Source organism: Scomber japonicus, chromosome 5 (genome assembly GCF_027409825.1).
Source record: "Scomber japonicus isolate fScoJap1 chromosome 5, fScoJap1.pri, whole genome shotgun sequence".
In the NCBI taxonomy this organism is placed as follows: Eukaryota; Metazoa; Chordata; class Actinopteri; order Scombriformes; family Scombridae; genus Scomber; species Scomber japonicus.
In genome coordinates, this window is record NC_070582.1 from 20,349,637 (window position 1) to 20,369,368 (window position 19,732).

The window sequence follows — 19,732 nt, forward strand, 5'->3', positions numbered from 1 at the left end:
TTTGAAAACCATTATACACCATCTGTGTTATATCTCAATGCTGTGTGTTTTACTTTGTATTTCTTTACACTTTTAAAGTTCTTAAATGACATTCCTAGTGCTCCAGAATGTCCTGGCCCATTTGCTGCCACTCAAACTATATCCTGTTGCTCCCAAACAGACTGGACATTAAGCATGGCTTACTAAATTACATAACTACAACTAAAATTAGAATGCTTGAATTTACTAAAAAAATCATCAGAATGAACATAATGTTTTGAAAAACCCAATCAGTAATGCTCTATTTAAATAAATTCTGCTTATATTCTAATATATATGGCTATTAAAATGTTTAAGGCAACAATTCACTGAAGCTCATTTGAGGCTTTGGTAATCTGAGTTAGTCATATCAAGTCGATATCTGCCACATCTAAAGTCTCTAAAAGTCTCTAAAGTCTAAACAAAAGGTTCCCTCTATAGGTTCCTAGGACAGTGTTTCCCTGCTGGAAAAATATCAGCAAAAAAGGAACTTTGGAGCTAAAAGCACTATAACATTGAAATATGGTGACTTGATTTGACTAATTTGGATGGCTGAAGTTCATATTAGCTTCAGATAAATGCATTTTCTGCACAAAAGGAGGACTGTGGATAGTGTCACTCATCACTTACATGGTAAGGGTTAGGGTTAGGGATCTTTGAATGTTAGTATGAACAGGAGAATTAATTACAGCAAGAAACCCCTGTTTCAGTGTTCATTTGGACACCTTGCAGTTGTTTAAAGAAAGACTTGAAAAATTGTGAACCCATCCTTTAAACCAGCTCTAATTGGCCAAAAATAAGACTTCACAAAAAAACACACCATCCAAGTATTCATTAACTATAGGCTATATTCAGACCTTCATTTATTGTGACAACAGAAATGAACGATGTCATTACGTGTAATTATAACATATAACTAAATAATATTCAACTCAGCACATATATTTCTCTGTTACATAACCAAATTAATAATGAGAAAAGCTCACAATTGGTTTTGTTTTTAAAGGATAGCTTCAGCATTTAACAGTCGGCTGACTGAAGCAAAGTTGGTGTAGATTTAGTTATTTGGGTCAAAGACGAGACGTGTAAATTTAGTGTCCAAAGGCCATTAATTTAAAATAAAAAGATAAATATTTATAAATATAATATTAAAACACTTAACTGTTACTCTTCTTTTCACCCAGAAATATCTGTGTGTCAAAGTAAAAAATTAAAGGGAGTTATTGAGCTTTAAAGTGTCATTTACATTCAGTGTAAATGTCCCAAGTTAAATTCTAATGACAAAATTGTTTTTAAAATGTAGAAAAATCATCCTAAAATATAAATTAACACCCATGGCATTTTGTAAGTGTTTGCAACAATATATAGAATAATGAGCAACTTATTTTATATTTTAAATATTTTAAAATGTGAATAACTTTTGTCCCAAAATGTGTGCGTCATCAATGTCATTCAGTGTAACAATGGGTAAAAAGTCATTTTAAAGCATAACACATGATGCTGATCATGTGACAGTGTGTTACATCATGAAAAGGACCCTTAGAGGACCCTCTGTCCATGTGGTCAGGTGACTACATCTCTCTATAATATTTGATAATTTCAGTTTTTCACCCGCTTGTAACCCATGGTCTAATCTATATTAAATATGATAATTAATGATAATGTCTATAGGTGAAGGTCATAACTTTATATAGGTAGCAAAGGAACTGCCTGATAAATGTGCTTATGTATGAGATCCGTCCTTCAGTGTAACATTTCTGTCATTCAGTGCAACAAATTCTCCATTGTTAAACATGTTACACTGAATGACAGAAACGTTACACTGAATGACAGTAGCATTTTTATTCCATGTTTTCACTAGTTTATAACATTTAATCATGCATCATATTTATTTGTTGTATTTAATTGTTGTATTAATAGTGGATATTATCATTGTTAAAGGTTGAATATGTAGAATATTTATTAAAACCTATAGGCTATTTTTTTTTAAATAATACAGCCACGGGGCGTTTTGAGGGGTACAGAATGAAAGTATTGCTTTTCCATAAAAAAAAAATTTAGTCTGAATTAATATTTTTAAAATTTTTTGACGGGTTCGACAATGACGTTCTGACACGTTCTGTGTACATTGTACCAGCCATTTAGCGGCCGGAATTACGGGTTGCCAGGGTTGTCTGTTGTTCCGGCGCAGCTACTGTAGGCTGGCACTGGGTGAAATGGAGTTGTAAACAAACACGGCCGTGTTGGACTTACTAAAACCAGCGTTTTTTGCTCTCAGGTACAACTTTTCATCACAAAATTTCGAAGGTAAGACAGAATATCTGTTAGTCGCTGTAAATAAGTGGTTGTTTACCTTTGTATGCTGCTGGTTCACTGAGTTTTTAGCGCAATAATAGTGGTACTGTTGAACTCGCTAGGGTCTTAGCTTTCATATGAGATGCTATTTGTTTGTGTACCATGAAGTATCAAAACGGTAGCAATGGAAATGTGGAGAGTGGGTTGACTTTCTGACGCTATTCGGATTTTGATATTTGATCATTAACCTCTTAACGCACGCTGTTCCGTTCACGGGACGGGACGGATGTTAGGAGGTAGCCACACGTTCTTCTGAATGTTTTAAACACCAACCCTTAAACATATATACTCATGCCGTACATTGTTGGAAAGCTTAGATTGTTCTGATTCATTCAAGACCACTCACGACTTATATGGTTGCTCACAGCCGTAATAGTATTAGCGATTAGCTTGGCTAGCCACTCAGCTAAGTGAGAAAAGCTATAATGCCTACATACCTTCAAAGTCTTCCCTTTATCCACAACGATCATCTTATGACACAGGACTTTATGTACAGCTCGCCAAGTATCCATTCTTGTGAAATATGAAATCCGTTTCCATAAAACCGGAATATGTTCCTCAATATGTCCATGTATTTAGTCCAACACGTAATGTGATAACACAAATAACAAACCATATACGGTCCGTTTACGTCATTTCCTGACCTGCGCGTCCATCTCAGAGTACACGTGACTAGATGTTTACGACCGTGAGCCTCTTCTGCTTCTGACGACACCACACACAAGCCAATCGGTGTTTAGGATTAGGCAGTACATGCAAAGACATTGCTGCTATTCCCACTGGCGTTACAATGTAATGTACCTCGGTGGTTTCAAGTCAGTTACAGCGAGGGTATGTTCGCTTCCTGTTTTCAAAATAAAAGCACCAACTCTATCGTTATGGTTTTCTTAATAATAAAAGGCAACGGGTGTTTTATTTTGTGAAAATGACCGGAAGTGCGTTACTCGCTACGGCTAACTTGAGTGGCTCCGAATTCGCAGGAACAAAACTTTAAGCAGATGTTATTTGGACAAATTAGCGTCACATTGTGGATCTCAAGGGCTATTTTCTCGCCTAAAAAGGTTAGACATGTGGATAAAGTGGTATATTTACAGAGTTAGAGCTAAAATAAAATCCGGCACCGGACCTGGCAACCCGACTGCTGGAATTACTTTTTGGTTGTTGCGACTACGATCTCGAGACATTAGATGGCGTTGTTCTGCTCATTCTACATATTCTACCTTTAACTATTTTATGGCATTTGAATGTATTTTAAGGCACATTATCTGTAAACTGTAGACATCTTAAACATCTTGTCCTGATTTTTATACAGTTTTTAACTTAAAAAAAAATACTGGTGATGCTGCAGATAATTGTTTATAGGATCATTATTGTTGTTGCTAAAGGAATCACATTTAATCAATATTTTTGGGCCATTTTGATATGTGTCATTAAGTGTAACGTAATATTGTCATACAGTGTAACACCAATATTTTATATTTAAATACAGTAATTTGTCTTTTTTGACTCACAGAGACAAAAACAAATCTTAAAGGTGCAGTAAAAGGTATTTTTAAACATTTAAGAAAAAGATTCAGTGCAAGGCAGTAAATGTTTGCTAAAAACCTTCAACAAATTTAGAGTTGTACGAATGACGCATCAAATATGTGGTGTTCAAAATGAAATAATGTAATTTTTTCTGGGTAGTTATATTTCTGACAGTCTAAACATAAATATAGAACCAAATGAATGTGATAAATGGACATAAAAGACTTAAAGTTAAAACAACAATTAGTGTTACACTGAATGACATTTTTCCATGGTATATTCTTACTAATCACAATAAAAATGAATTACTGGTTTTATTCTTGAATATAACTAATATAAGTGCATAGGTGACACTCCAATGAACATAAACAAGCTTTTTAGGGAACTGTACTAGCTGTTTTATTTTTTTGCTACTTTGAAAACCTTATACGTCTTTGACCCATTTATTTATTTATTAATTAATTCAGTCAATCAGTCGGTCAGTCACTCTTCGTTGTGGCCTAAAGTACAAATGCAGCTCATTACTCACGTGCAGTGCCACGGTGATGTTGGAGGCGCCTCTGCTAAGAATTTAGTGGTGGAAAAGTCGTGAGTGAGCGTGTTATCACATGGCCGACCTGTAAAAAGCTGAGGAATTCAGCTGTCTGTCAGTGTCACCTGAGGCCTGTACTACGAAGCTGGATTTTCTCTTATCCAGGTAACTTCAGGGTTAACCCTGGGTTTTCCGTACTACGAAGCTGGTTCACTTCTTACCGGGGTAAATCACCATGGTAGCTTATGCTGAACGGCTAACCTGCTCCGGAGCAGGTTATGTTCTGGATAAGAGATCAGTGAGTACAAAAGCACCACCTCCTGACCAATCAGCTCTCTTATAAAATGACCTGCCCATTCTTAAAAGATCCTGTCAACATTGGTGAGCGGATCGTGAGAGGAGCGCTTAGGAGAGAATGAGTTTTTAGTGATAGATGCAATTTTTTAATTGGCCAAAATATATATTTAAAAAATAATCATTGAGGGATATTATTCTGTATGTTATACAGTTGGTTTGACATCATTCACTCAAATGGTTGAAGCGCATAATAGGTTTGTATTTTGAATGTTGAATATTAAACTAACTTAATGTCTCTTATGAGAGGAAGGGCACTGAGGAAGCGCTCTGCCCCAAATGTCTGTGCCGTAATAAAGTGACGTTGTGTGATCAGAGTGCTGTCCGTTTATATTGTCTGATAAATTAATATTGTATGATCTCATGAATTTACACATTAACAGAGTCGGCAATTTTCTGCCAGCACTCTTTCCTGGCTTTTGCTGCATCAGTGTTGCTTTTGGCCTGGATGATGTGTTTGAATTCTTCATATTTTTGAAGAATAATTGTCTGCTCCTCCATGGTAAAGTAGTCTGCTCTGCAGGGTTTCTCCATGTTTGTGATTGGTCAGACGCTGCAAACACCTCCCCTTTATGTGAGCGCGCAGAGATCCAGATTGGAAAACCCTGGGTTGATTTACCGAGTTGATATCCAGTTTCGTAGTACCGTTTATCCTAGACTGCGAATATCTGGTTAAGTCAACCCAGGTAACGGAGAGAGATCCTGGATAGGTTAATCCAGCTTCGTAGTACAGGCCTCTGGAGCTGCTGTCTAGTGTCTGTGCCTAGCGTGACTGCATTGATGGACACTATGGTAACAATTTACAAAAAAAACAAAAAAACAAATAGTTAACAATGAAGATCAATGAGCTCAAGATGCATTTTTTTTCAACTGACAAACAAAAGTTGATGTCAAGCTGATTATTTTTGTAATTTTCTATGCTGTCTCAAAGTGTCATGTAGTCTGTAGGCCTATATGTTAACAATAAGAGTCTTTCAATCATGTGCTTTGGTCAAACTGGCAGTAAAATTCACTTGTCATCTTCAGGGACGGACTGCTTGTTTTCCTCATGTAGTGTTAGCGCTGGTTGTTGACGTTGTCCAGCGTGCGTTGTTTACCCACGGTCTGTGAAATGACGTGTGACGTTACCATTCAGAAACAACCAATCACTATATCGGGTGAACACTGAGTCGAATTGTGATTGGACGATGAATACGCCCGTTTTGCTAAGACCACTTTCCCGGCCGCTGAGTGTACTAGCGAGGAAGAGGAAGTAATAGTCATCTGCATATGATACTTTAATGGTTGCTATCAACCGCGCCCCCCCTCCCTTCCATGCGACTCAGACCATCCAGCTATGTTTGGCTCTTCCGGTTAAGCAGCTTTACCGGTGAGCTGCCTGCGAGTCCCTCCTGCCGTTTCAGACCGACTCTTCACAGCGGTCCTCCTCTACTCCTCGCCCGGAAACTCACGATGCAGTCAGGTCGCAATGTGACCACCAGCAGCGGCGGTAGCAAGGACTGCGCACTTCAGACCGAGCCTGAGCTGTTCTGCAACAACATTCCCGCTGTGACAGTAGAAGACGCTGGTCCTCAGGCGGAGAAGACACGAGTGTTAAGCCTTGTCGTCAATGAGAGAAACCTTAGGACCCCGAGTCCCCTCTGCGGGGCCAACTATGATGACGACTCGGAGGCAGAGTCGTTCAGGGATGGGAGAACCGAGGAGGTCGACCGTGACACCAAGGGCAGGGCGTTTGCCTGGTGTCGAGACTTTCTGTCTGGGCCGTGGAAGACCATCCAAGAAGAGGATTTTCAAATCAGCATCGTTAGGTGAATAAAGTCAGGTACAGTTCGGGGGTTTTTTCACCACGTACACTAATGGGAAACTATTAGACATCGTAGCTAAAACCTTAACGCGGTTTAAACCCACTTTCAGATTTGTGAAACCTTTATTTTGCTAATGAAAACTGAAAAAGGGTAATTTCGTGGATTTTCCCCCTTCCCGGCAACATAAAACAAGGTCTAATTCAAAAACCACAAGACTAAGATTTGTCAAATCTTGACTATATTATTATTCAGATGTACGTATAGCGTTTTTTTGTTTTAACAAATAGAATAAAGGTCTCACAAATCTGAAACTATGTTTCAGCGAGTCTCAGCAGTCTCCTTGGTAATGTAGCCCCGATTTGATTAGTCTAAATATAGTGGTTTTTGATCTGGACCTGGTCAAATGTGGACAGGATGGATAAATGTCAATATGGCAATTTTTGCAGTTCCAATAAGAAAAATTAAAGTTGCACAAATCTGAAAGTGGGTATAATCAGTATTGAGGTTTTTTCTACATTCTCATTATAAGTGTATATGGTGCAAAAACAGAATCAGCCTCTAAATATCATTATTTGTTTCCTTTAACTTTTCCCTTTGATATTGACTTTAGTGTTGAAGGTAAAAACAAGAATAAGTTCATCATAATCGCAGACTAGGAACTTAAAGAAATAACGTGTTGTTACTATTATGTGTCTTAGCTCACTGATTATTTCCATTTCCTGTGGTGTTGCTGTTATCAGGTTTTTCAACATATTTGTGATCCATAGAAACTGCACATCATACACACTCACTGAGCACTTTATGGCACACCTATCTCTGCCATAGTTTGTACTTTTACAAACTCATACAGATAGGTGACTGTCACACTTTAGGTTTATTATTAAGGTCGCAGTGGGTGGTGGTGCGTTATAGCCAGAAGTGTTTCTAATAACCCCCTCCCCCTTCCCCAATGTATATTAAAATATGAGGATGATCATAATAAACATACAGTATCACCTTTCTGACAGTGTCAACTGAAACTGAAAAAGTAATATTAATGCCAGAGCTGCTGAGTATTAGATTGCACAGATTTCTAATAAAGTGGTCACTGCATGTATATATTCATCAAAAACTCATATCCACTCAGCACCCTTCTAACATTGCCATTTATTTGTGTAAAGAATTCTTAACTTAACCATCCAAGGACAAATGCACTCTTTTTTTTGGTGTTTTCTGAGTAATCTTCATGACATTCTTCTGAAAGGTCGTACTAAACCTTTCACCAATGAGATAACACTGGTTATTTTGTTTTTCAGTGGTGGACTAAGTAACCTGCTGTATCTGTGTAGTTTGCCCGATCATGTGCACTGTGAGGGAGAGGAACCTCACCAGGTGCTCCTCAGGATCTATGGTGCCATCCTGCAGGTTGGTCTGTCTAGTAGAGTTCCTCAAGAATTCATTTTTGTTCTTGAATATGTGCTGTTGTGTTTTATATCATGGGGAGAAAGTTATATATCATTATTATAGCCAGTCTAGTATTATGGTGTCATTGTTCTATACATAAAAGCATGATAGAAGCTAAAATGACCATCAAACTGTATCTGTCTGTCATTCTGTGTATCTCTGTCACAGGGTGTGGACTCCTTGGTGTTGGAGAGTGTGATGTTTGCAATCCTGGCAGAACGAACTTTAGGGCCCAAACTTTATGGCATCTTTCCAGACGGACGCTTAGAACAATATCTTCCAGTAGGGGACACACACACAAATACACATACACACACACACACACACACACACACACACACACATACATACATACATACATACATACATACACATACACACATACATAAAGACTTAAAGAGGATCACTGACATAATGCATTCTCTAGCCCCTTACCCTAAACTGAAACCAAGTCTTAACCCTCAAATTGAGGGTTCAGCAAACATATCCTCATAACACTGGTTTTCAACTGAAATTGATTCTCTTAAAGATAGAAGGACATGCACATAATTGCACAAATGTTTGTATGGCTATCCTAGTCAGGACACATACAGTCTGTTTCATATGCTTCATGTTGTTGTTATCTTTAGCCAAGTATGAACATGTTTTAAATGTGTATTGGTATGTGTAAGTGACAAATGTCCTGACTTCCACATACAGTTATATGTGTCACTGTCACATCTGTTCCTGATAGTATTTGACATACAAGGTCAAAATCTAATGTCCATTGAAAACTCTCTTTGTGCTTTGTAAAAAAAAAAGTGCTTTAGAAATGCATTTAAATTGAACAGTACTTTTTAGTTGCCTAATGAACACCATCACATTTATGCTGATATTAATGACCTTGAATAGTTACTTGACGTCATTCTCAATGTAGAGGAAGCATTTTATAGTAATGAGTAGTCATTTCTGCTAATCCATTTTCACAGAATACCCGAATGCGTACAGATCAACTTTCGGACCCAGCAGTCTCAGCTGAGATTGCCACCAAGTTGGCACGTTTTCATGATATGGTTATGCCTTTTAACAAAGAGCCCAAGTGGCTGTTTGGGACCATTGATAAGTAAGGACACCTCTATATCACTCCCTCTCATAAATTGTCAGTTTATTTATAGGTAAATCAGTTACACGAGCTGCCTGTCTGTTGTTTTCCATTAGATACATGGATCAAGTGATGAAGCTCAAGTTTGTTCGGGAAGCACATGTGAAGAAGTACAACAAACTAATGAAGTTCAATCTGCCTGCTGAGCTGGAGAGCCTCCGGTGAGTCAGGTTACAGGCTTCAAATAGACAAATACTTTGTATTGCCACAATCGGAATGGCCACATACATATGGCATACATAGCACCTTTATAGTTATGGTAGGAAAGGTTCATGAAAATGATAAAATAAAACCTAGCATCTCCTGTCCCCTCTGTCTGTCTGTGACAAATAACTTATTATTGACTTTGACCACAGACCTGGAAGACAAATAGCAGCAGAGCGATGATGCAATCATCATAGCTTTAGCCAAGTGCCAACTAGATGTTGTTTCGTCAGAGTCATCTCACATTACCCACTGTAATTTCCATCGAGACTTTAGGCAGTGACAGTTTGCCCTGTTTAATTTTTTACATTAAGGGGCCACCACCAAGAACCTCAAGAATAGTAGAATCCTCATGTCAAGGAACAGAGAAGGGCTATAAATCCATTAAATGCTGTGTGCTAACTCTCTTGCTGCTGAAGTTACATGTGAACTCTGAAAACCAATATAGTTATATATTTATCCAATTAACAACAGGTTAGCATAAACATTAACTATTGGGACTTTACTAATGTGATTTCTGTTTAATAGTCTTTTGTAACAGATAAGTTAGATCAAGGACACAGTACATATACAGAAAGTACATAATAAGAAAAGTACACTATGTCATCACTACCAGACAAGATAAGACTACCAGTAAGTAAAATGGTCAGAAATATCATGCTAGTTGTAAAATAGTGTATGCTACAATCATTATTACTATATTGTAGTAATTACAGTGTTATATTGCTGTAGCTGGAGATTGGTAACACACAATACTTTAATCTTAGGGACAGGACTAGTGCTATGTTTGTTGCCACTCTAACAGCTGACCTTTGTCCCAGTGCCTCCACGACTTCAATGCCGAGTCCTCCTGATGGTCTGACCTCAGCAGCCAATAGAGAAACAGCCCAGTGTTTATTGTCTATGATTATCTATGGATTAAATTGCTATCTTGAAGATATGCACCAATCTCGCAATGAAGCAGATATACTGTAAGATGCATGAACATGTCTTTATTATCTGCTGCAGTCATCTGTAGTCTTAAAACATATCACAGTTGACAACGTAGCACAGATACTGTATACCCTTTTTTTCTTAGCTTGCTCTAGGCAGTTCAATCAATCAATTTTTTTTCTTTCCACAACTAGAGCTTCAGAATTTCTGTTACATCCTCCTGAGCCTCCAGAGAGTTGTCATTTTCCACTTTTCTCTATCTGTAAATACACACTAAAGGGTATGGGGTTATCTGACTGGGTACATAGGTAATCAGAATGACCAAGTATGTACTCTATGAACTGTATGTCTCGTATCCCATGTAAATAATCACTTCAAAATATTGACAGTTACATGAGATACAGTACATACATACAGTATATTGCTCCTTGTATGTTCCTCACCAGCAAGAATGAAATTGTAATGAATGTTATGTAATGCAGCCTATAGAACAGTGAGAGGTGTAGATAATGTTTTTTTGTCTCATTGCCTCAGTGTACCTTCTATGGTTTATGGTTTTAAGGTTTTGTACTTGATCCTCAAGTGAATGTCTTACCTATAGGTCAAATTTTTCATTACTGAGTAATAATAATGGGTGAGTTACTCTACCTGCATATGAAAACACTGGCATACTCTTTCCCTCATCTTCCTTTTTGTTTGATTGACCACTCCTTTTTTGGCCTTTTTCTCTCCCCAGGGCATTGCTGGCAGCGACTCCATCGCCTGTGGTGTTCTGCCACAATGATGTCCAGGAAGGTAAAAAACCTCTCCCCTCATAAGGTTTCTCCCTATATTCTCAGTCTTCTAATGAGGACTGATTGATCTGCCCTCTGGCTTCACTTTCAGTTTTCCTAGAAGAGCAGAAGACTAGGATATAGTTATTAATAGGGACAGCTCATGTTCATATACATCAACCTATGCCAAAAGTATGTGTGCACCCAAACGTTATACCCATATGTGACCATGATGTACATAAGTATACCCATGTAATTCATTCCAAAATCTTGGAATTATCATGCTGTCATAAGAGCCTCCAGTCTACTCCGATTTTGGAGTTTCCTCAGCCAAAAAAGCACTGACGATATCCCATGTAATGCCTATGGTGTTGGGGGACGTTGGCATCAGGACTCTACGCATTTAAAGTCATGTCTCGTGAAATATCACTGTATTAAGCATTAAGATTTACCATAATTGGAACAGTCTATCTCAATTGATCCAGATTGTTTTCATGCCTCCATGGCTGCAGCATGCTGTGTTTGTGTGTGTTATGTTTCATATTTGACAACCTTGGGTGTTGAAGTGGGAGTCAATATGATCTCACAGAAATGCAAATTTCAAAGGAGAACATACTGACTCTAGTGTTATAGTCACAGAAGCCAGTATTTCCACTTAGCATGTTCCCTTAATCTCTGATAACATAACATGGTCATTTTATGAGTTAGTACTCTCTGAAGTAATTAGAGAGTGTGAATTATCAGTGTGGGGGATTTTGTTTTTTCACTTTTTATTTTGCCTCTCCAGGTAACATTTTGATCCTTGACGATAGGGAACAAACCCCAACAGACAAACTCATGCTGATAGACTTTGAGTACAGCAGTTACAACTACAGGTAAGTTGTGAACTCACATCAACAGTGTCAAACACTATTCAGAAATGGGTGGTCTGGGTTAAATTCTGCACTGTGGCTTGATATATTCTATATTTATTTTTGTTTAGGGGTTTTGATTTTGGGAACCATTTCTGTGAGTGGATGTATAATTACACTTATGACCAGTGGCCCTTCTACAAAGCCACACCAGAGGACTATCCCACCAGAGAGCAGCAGGTCAGTGTAAATAACTTGTATTCAGATAAAGAGAGACTGCCTTTCTTTGACTTACTATGCTTGTTTGCTCTCAATGAAGACTCGTTAGGTTAAATTACATGTAATGGTTACATTTTCACTTACTGACACATATGCTTATAACAGAATTGCCATAATACCTTGTAAATATAAATGTTCAGATCATTGTTACAATTGGAAACTTAAAAATGTAATTGTAAATGTCAAAACTTAAAATCAAACAAAATTCAATTTTTTTTTACTTAAGATGATAAAATAAGTCAAACAGAAAATTAAACACTATGTCAGTCTAGTTCAGGCAATTGCAAATTAAATGAGGAGCATTGGATATATTTACACGAACATGGTGTAGATGTTTGTTGTTTTCCACTAAATTTGCATTTATACAGCATCAAAGATCTTAAGATGGTGCCCAGAATTCATATAGTAACTCTCTGCCTATTAGTTGTTGATCAAATGTTTTTCTCCTCACTTATTTCCTGAGTCTCAGCTAGATTCACAAGTATCCTGCCCTCATACTGCCTCCTGGTGGTAGTATTTGGTAATGCAAGTTTGAGTTTGAGACAGAGCTATGTATATTAAATATAGTGGCCCTAGCAGGAATTCTAATCAACAAATTGAGTTGTTTTTTATTTTTCATTGAAGTCTGTTTGTATGATATGTTGTTTAAATCTTCATTTGAACATTGGGTATTGCAGCTAAGTGATGGTTTTTGTTACTAGGCCTGCTGCAAACCAATTCTGGTGCATACTCCATTACAATGTCCCACAATATTTTGCATCATATAACATTCATAATCAAACATGACAATAAAATAAATACATATAAAATAGAACAAATATTACATGGAGTGGAGCAAAGCTAAAAAATAATTTTGGGATTATTGCTAATATTTACTGTTGCTGGTGAGGAACATAAGGGACAAATATGCCTGTAACAAACTGACAACAAATGTGAATATTTAATAATATATATGAAAGATGTCACTCATAATTGAACTCTATATTGCAGCTTCATTTCATCAGAAGTTATTTGGCAGAACAGACAAGAAACTCGACAATGGACCAGAAACAGATTGAAGAGGACATGATAATAGAGGCTAACAGGTAATGTGTGATGTAATGAAAAACTGCAGCATTATAATAACTGTGTAATAACAAGTCATATCTGAATCAGCGTTGACCTTTGTTTTGTTTTGTCGTCATCACTTTTTGTTTTGACTGGTAGGTATGCATTAGCGTCACACTTCCTCTGGGGTTTGTGGTCCATCATTCAAGCAAAGATATCTAAGATTGAATTTGGATATATGGTAAGTGCATTTTTCTTTCTTTTTTGTTCTTTCTTTTTTTAAGTCTGATGGAATTTGTTACATTTATTACACACATGATTCACTCTACAGTATCTATCTAGTGATAAATGTATGTATTCCATCTTCACAGTGTACTATATTGTTTTGCAGGACTATGCCCAGTGTCGGTTTGATGCCTACTTCAAGCAAAAAAAGCTCTTCTCCTAAATTCCACCTCAGTCAGAAGCTCTTCTCCTAAATTCCACCTCAGTCAGAATGTACTGTACTGTCCGATTGATCTGTCCATATCATTCTTCACTCTCACCTCATCTTTTTGGTGAAGATTTTTTTAACTGTATTATTAAAACTCCAGTCAAGTGCAAGGGACCTTTGCTGCAGGTCATTCTCCTCTCTGTCCAGTTACCTGTTGCCCTCTATGCCATCAACTATCACATAAAGGCAAAATGCCCAAAAATAACAATAATTACTAATAACAATTAACAAAAAAAACAACTCAGATAGCCATGTTAAGTAAAACATGGCTATCGAATCTAATCTGTAAAGCACTTGTTCCTATATTGTTAAATTTAGTTATAGCAGGTCTAGCTCATTGAAGGTTGTTGTCTTTCATTTAAGGGGCTCAGTCAATGTGATGTTCAGTTATTTTAGTTAATTTTATATCACCCATTTTTAGATGCACTCACTCTTTGGACCACTTTTTGTCACTGGCATTGTTAGTTCTTCAGTTGGTCTCTCTGCATGTCATGGGTCAGTCATGGCCTGTGCTGGTTGCCAGAGAATTAATGTTTTTTTAATGTCAATGTATTCATCTTACTGTAAGACTCATTTTGGTTTACTAATCTAATGATATAGAATTCAGTGTGGAAACCTTTTATATAGCTCTTTGCTTTAGTGTTTCTAGTCATTCTACCTCACTTCTCTCCTCTGACGTTCAGTCTGTTTGGTGTATAGATGGCATAAGGGCTGATTGTAGAGGTATCTTGTCTCATATGTTGCAGGTAGTTTTACTGAAGAGCATGCAAAAAATACTCCCCGCCAACTATTGTTAAAGTTCAGTAAAGTTAGATTATATGATTACCTTATTTCAGTAAATAATAACCCAAGGGTTATTCTATATGGTGTCATTGTACTGAACAAAACGTTTATTGAATTATCAGAACAGTTACAAAGTTTAGGGCATTTAAAAGGGAATCGCAAATGTGAAAAGAGTTGTATGAAGCCTTTTGTGGCTCTAGAGGCATCTGTGTGAAATCTGAAAATTACTTAATGGTTAGCAGACTTCTGTAGCCCACTACTCCTCTCTGTTTAAGGCTAGTGGCTCGAGGCTATGTAGCCACTACTAGCATAACACACCCAATTATTTGCCTGAAGCGCTGGTGGTCGAGTTGCATTGTTAGTACTGTAGGTATCCAGTTTTGACAAGAAAGAGGAATGTGTGGAATAAAAAAGACAATATATCTGGTTCTACCGCATTGATTATGATAATGTTATAGAAAGGCAATCTGAAATTGGTGGAGTACTTTTTTAAGCCAGTAATACTGCTTTGGTCACCATTTAAATGTGAGTTTTAACCATGTTGAAGTTATTCTGATATGTTTTTCAGGCCTTTTTTCTGTTTCTGTTCTTTTTTCCAAGAATCATAACTTGAAATATGTAAACATCTGATATTTATAAATATTGTATTAGGTTAACTAAAATGCCCATCTGGCACATTGCAAAAAATCCAACAATTGAATGTGTTGGAATAAAGTCACACAACTATTTTCTTTCCTTTTCAGCATAAGTTGAACATATGTGGTTTTGCTTTTCATTTCCCATTGTTGTAGGTCCCTTTTACTCTTCTATTTATTTAGAGTAGTATATTTCAACAAACGCACTGCCATTCATTAATGTGTCAGTATTCTTGTTTTACACTTAGCTGCATCAGTTTACTCATGAGAAGATGCTACAAACTTAACTGTGCCTCATTGAATACCTGTAGATATTTTTAAAGCAGTGTTGCTCCATTTTAGAATCATTGTTAAATATTATTGTACCATTCTCTATTTTGTTTTGGTCTCTCTTTGCACTACTAAAATATAATTTAAAGCTAATAAACTTAAGTGCTTAGAACCTTTGCCAATGTCCTTTTGTCCAGTGTCCAAGTGTCTGTCTAAATCTTCCTAAATCTTGAAGGATATTTTAATAAACTGATATATTTCATGACACATAAAGTTACTGTCACCTAACTGCAAAGTAACTTGAGTGCCCCATGATGACGTTTGGAGCAGAGTGGAGAAGGCCATGTTTCGTCCCTGAGGGGTGACTGTTGTCCCACCTCCATGTGCCGAGAATAGATCAGCCCAAAAGAACTACACTGCTCTGAGATAGAGGGAAACTTATGAATCGACTGGATATTTTGCAGAACAAAAAGGAATTCCTGACATTGAAGATTTAGATTTTTTTATAATATATAACATGCTTTCTCTATTGGTATGTGATCTTAAATCATGCCTCTCAGCTGTTTCAATGTTTATGTTGTCAAAGAGCATGTTACTGTGAGAGCTGAGACAAGGAAAAGAAGACAAGCTGGTGGTACAAGAACTAAACTGACCGTTCTGTCCTCTATTCCTGTATTTTCCATTGCTGTAGCTGTTTGGAATTTATGGAATTTTTTGTTCAGGGAGCCGCTCTTGCCTTGAGTAGAGAATTTACAGTCTTTCTAAATGTATGAATGGATCACTCGTTGCGCAAGAATTGCACTTTTTTGCATCTATAGAAATTTTTATTTTTTTTTTAGAAATCTTTAAACAACATCTGGAACAAACAGTAATAAAACTAAACCTGGATCCTAACACCACTTTCTGTCAGATGAATTCTTTCAGGCATTCTTTCAGGCAACTCCTTGAGTGGATACGTATATGGCTAGAATATGGTCTCATGAGACTTTGTGGAGCTTTCTCAAGAGTTAATAGTTGGACAGCATCCCCAGGTATAACAAGTGGAGGATCATGTCAAACAGACTCAGAGAACTGGAAAACCAGCGAGGCACTCCGCACATATAACCTTGCAGATGGAGGAGAGACTATGGTTACAGTCCAAACCAGCTCATGTGCATTCCATGTAAGTTCAACCTCAGTTTATGTTATTCAGAAACTACCTGGAGGCCATAGCAAACTTGGTTTAATAATTATTTTTTTAAGGTGGACCTTGGAAGACTTTCAGAGTGCAGCGAGTACTTTCGAGCCTTGTCCCAGTCCAGAATGAGAGAGACCACAGAGAGCCTCATCTACCTGGACCATGTGTCATCCTCCATCTTCTACAATCTCCTCGAGTTTTCCTTCTACAATAGGTTTAAAGTCCCTCAGGAGGAGTTGGGCTCACATATCAAGGTATAAAGACTTAATATTTCAATGTATTTCATATGTATTTCTCCTTTTAGGGAATTGCATGCTTTAATTTGCAAATGCAATGTTGTGATTCACTTTAAAACCAATTTACCATGCTTTGTATTGTCTCTTTGTGTCTCTGGAGGTCAGCAGCTATCTCTTGGCTGAGGCATTCCTCTCAAAGTGTCTGTCCATCCTAGGAGACGAACTCAGGCCCGATAACTGTTTGTCCTACCTGAGTCTGGCTCAGGAGATCTGCTGCACCGAGCTGAAGATGACAGTTTTCACCTATCTGAGTAGAAATCTGTTGGAGCTGCCTCACATCATCAGGTATGAATGAATGAATTGTTAGCCAAATAACATAATTTGGCTTCATGTTCCTCTCTCATCAATAAAACAGATTCATGCCCTAGGAATCTTAATGATGAGGTGAAGGAGGAACTTGTCATCCTGAGGACACAAGGTGACGGACATCTTTGCAGTCTTAGGAAAGAGAACCTGACAACTTGGAATGACCCAGAAACAGAATGTGCTCGACATATCTTCACTCTGGAAGGATCAGAGGAAAATGGATATTGGCATCCAGTTACAGAGCTTCCTTTCAGGGCTGATAAGTGGTGTTTCACTGCAGTGGTCCTGTTTAATTACCTGTACATCATAGGAGGCTACAGGCATCGTGTGAGGAGAGGATGGGAGTTCAAACTAGCTTCCTTTAGGTACAATCCATTCACTAATACATGGGTCGCCACAGCCCCTCTGATTAAGGTAAACTGGCTCAATCAAGTAATCATCATTCATCATTCAAGTTTGTGAATCAATTTTGTGACAGACGTGTTCGTCTTACTCGAAATTTAAAAAAAATCTTGTCTGGACTTCTTCAATCATTTATAATCATTTATAATACTGATGAAAACTGTCACCATCTGTTGAATTCACAGCACAGAAGGCATTTCAGTGCTGTGGCCTGTGAAGGCTGTATTTATGCTGTGGGAGGCTGGTACTTGGACTCCCTGGTGACTCCAGACTCCAGAACAGCTCTCTATACAGCTGTAGAACGCTATGATCCATGGGAGGATACATGGAGGTTTGTGTCCTCTTTGTCTGTGTGGGACAGCTGTTTTTGGTTTTGTTTTCTAATGGATTTTTTCACCTCTGAAGATATCATTACCTTGATTGTTAGTGTATTAGTCATTCAATATGATCTTTTCCTTAGGTTTGTCTCCTCATTGCCACTCACTGACTTCCAGTTCACTATGTCCATGTCCCATGATGTGCCCCTTGCCACTAGCCTCAGGAACTATCTCTATGTGTTGGGGAACATCCAGAGGACTGGAGAGAAGCTGCTGCTGCAGTACAATACAAGGCAAGGTAAAGCAGAGCAGCACAGCCCTGTTTGATAAAAGGATATTTCCAAACAATCTCATCTAGATGTGAAAACTAGTCCTCCTACATTCTCTCTGCCCTTTAGACATGTGGTCTGAACTGCTTCCCACCCTCACCAGAGCTGATGCAGACCTCTCAACTCTTTACTTCCTGGGTGCCACTGATAGGCTGCTTGTGTTTGGTGGGAACAACTCAGATAATGTGGTGACATCATTTTGTGTGCAATCACAGAAATGGGGACAGGTAAGAACCTATGATGAGAACAGACTGAGGTTGTTAATGTAAAAGCTATCACTACTCCCTCAGATTTAGAGACATTTGAGTTATATACTGTGTATCTGAAGTGCATTCTTTTTTCTCCAGGTGCACAGAGCTGAGAAAGTGGCATTTGCAGGACAGGGGACAATTGTAGATGACCAGGTCCTGATGCCAAGTATACAGCACAACACTGTTGCAAAGATGAATCTTCAATCTCTTGACCTCAGAGTCCTTCCTCCTCTACCCATCTCCATCTGCTATGAGGCTATCTTTTATCTGTACTTCTGATGTTACAATTTGAGCTATGATGTACATGTTTTTGGAGTGATTGTTTTTGTGGCCAAAAGACCATACGTCAATTGTCATCTTTTGTGCATATCTCTCTTATATTCTCCCCATGGTTATCCAGTGCTTAAGTTTAATATTAGTCTCTAAGCACAGACTATGATCTGTATACCTGAATATTAACGACCTAGTTATTAAAGGTTATAGGCTAGCCTGAAGGTAAAGACCTAATCAGAGAGCCACAACTGCTGCACCAGCTTTGTTTATTACTTGATTAATGTTAATGTTGTTTAATAAAATACATTTCTCCTTCTTGTGTCATTGCTGGATCTGATGATTTTGTTGATATAACCGAAACAGTTTCAAAAAACATCACACCATTAAGCCAACATATACAGAAAGTGGTGCACTCCTTTTTCTTTGGGTTTTCTCTCCTCTCTTTATAAACCCCATTAGGTCCCTTTTTTAGACTTTTATCAAATCAAAGGCATGACACTAAAATCTGCAGATAATTACTAATTATTAACTACATACACAGAGTTGTCTGCTGTCATTCTTATCACATTGTTATATATTTTTAATTTATTATTTTCATGGTGGAATGCTGCTTGCAAGCTCAGTTAATAAAAAGGAAATGTCAGGTTGCTTTCAGTTCCACCATAACACTGGAACTGCAGCAGATAGGTTACATAGCAGAGACCTCACAGCACATGAGGTTAGGCTCTGTCTATGTTTGGTGTCTTGTTACAAAAAGAAGCATGTCATGGGTGAGAGAGGAAGAGACAGTTAGAGAGAGAGAGGGAGAGAGAGTGTGTTGTGTTGCTGGTGAAGGGGGGAAGGAGGGGGGGTTGGAAAGCACAGGGGACGACAGCTCTGATCTCACTACCTGAGTAAAGCCACTTCAAGGGCACTGGAGTCACACAGAGCACACAAGC

At 37.9% G+C, this 19,732-nt stretch overlaps 2 protein-coding genes across 2 annotated transcripts; both read left to right on the forward strand.

Moving 5' to 3' along the window:
• Positions 1-6,054: 6,054 nt before the first annotated feature.
• Positions 6,055-13,851, forward strand: chkb (choline kinase beta). Its single transcript, XM_053319555.1, has 11 exons — positions 6,055-6,594; positions 7,887-7,995; positions 8,203-8,316; positions 9,003-9,136; positions 9,232-9,336; positions 11,049-11,107; positions 11,873-11,960; positions 12,068-12,176; positions 13,206-13,300; positions 13,422-13,503; positions 13,654-13,851. The coding sequence occupies exons 1-11, from the start codon at positions 6,101-6,103 to the stop codon at positions 13,708-13,710; spliced, it is 1,446 nt and encodes a 481-aa protein (XP_053175530.1). The 5' UTR covers positions 6,055-6,100; the 3' UTR covers positions 13,711-13,851.
• Positions 13,852-16,422: 2,571 nt separating this feature from the next.
• On the forward strand, positions 16,423-19,049 carry LOC128359437 (kelch-like protein diablo). Its single transcript, XM_053319931.1, has 8 exons — positions 16,423-16,605; positions 16,686-16,874; positions 17,017-17,201; positions 17,285-17,636; positions 17,810-17,955; positions 18,085-18,239; positions 18,340-18,497; positions 18,618-19,049. The coding sequence occupies exons 1-8, from the start codon at positions 16,423-16,425 to the stop codon at positions 18,798-18,800; spliced, it is 1,551 nt and encodes a 516-aa protein (XP_053175906.1). The 3' UTR covers positions 18,801-19,049.
• The last annotated feature ends 683 nt before the right edge of the window (positions 19,050-19,732 follow it).

What these genes read in the sequence shown, in the direction of transcription:
- chkb (XM_053319555.1), top strand. Translation starts at nt 6,101, where the DNA reads ATGCGACTCAGACCATCCAGCTATGTTTGGCTCTTCCGGTTAAGCAGC. An exon ending in GCTTAGAACAATATCTTCCA is followed by an intron (nt 8,317 to 9,002) that starts GTAGGGGACACA and finishes CCATTTTCACAG; the next exon opens with AATACCCGAATGCGTACAGA. An exon ending in CTGTTTGGGACCATTGATAA is followed by an intron (nt 9,137 to 9,231) that starts GTAAGGACACCT and finishes GTTTTCCATTAG; the next exon opens with ATACATGGATCAAGTGATGA.
- LOC128359437 (XM_053319931.1), top strand. Translation starts at nt 16,423, where the DNA reads ATGAGACTTTGTGGAGCTTTCTCAAGAGTTAATAGTTGGACAGCATCC. An exon ending in GAGCTGCCTCACATCATCAG is followed by an intron (nt 17,202 to 17,284) that starts GTATGAATGAAT and finishes TTCATGCCCTAG; the next exon opens with GAATCTTAATGATGAGGTGA. An exon ending in CCATGGGAGGATACATGGAG is followed by an intron (nt 17,956 to 18,084) that starts GTTTGTGTCCTC and finishes TCTTTTCCTTAG; the next exon opens with GTTTGTCTCCTCATTGCCAC.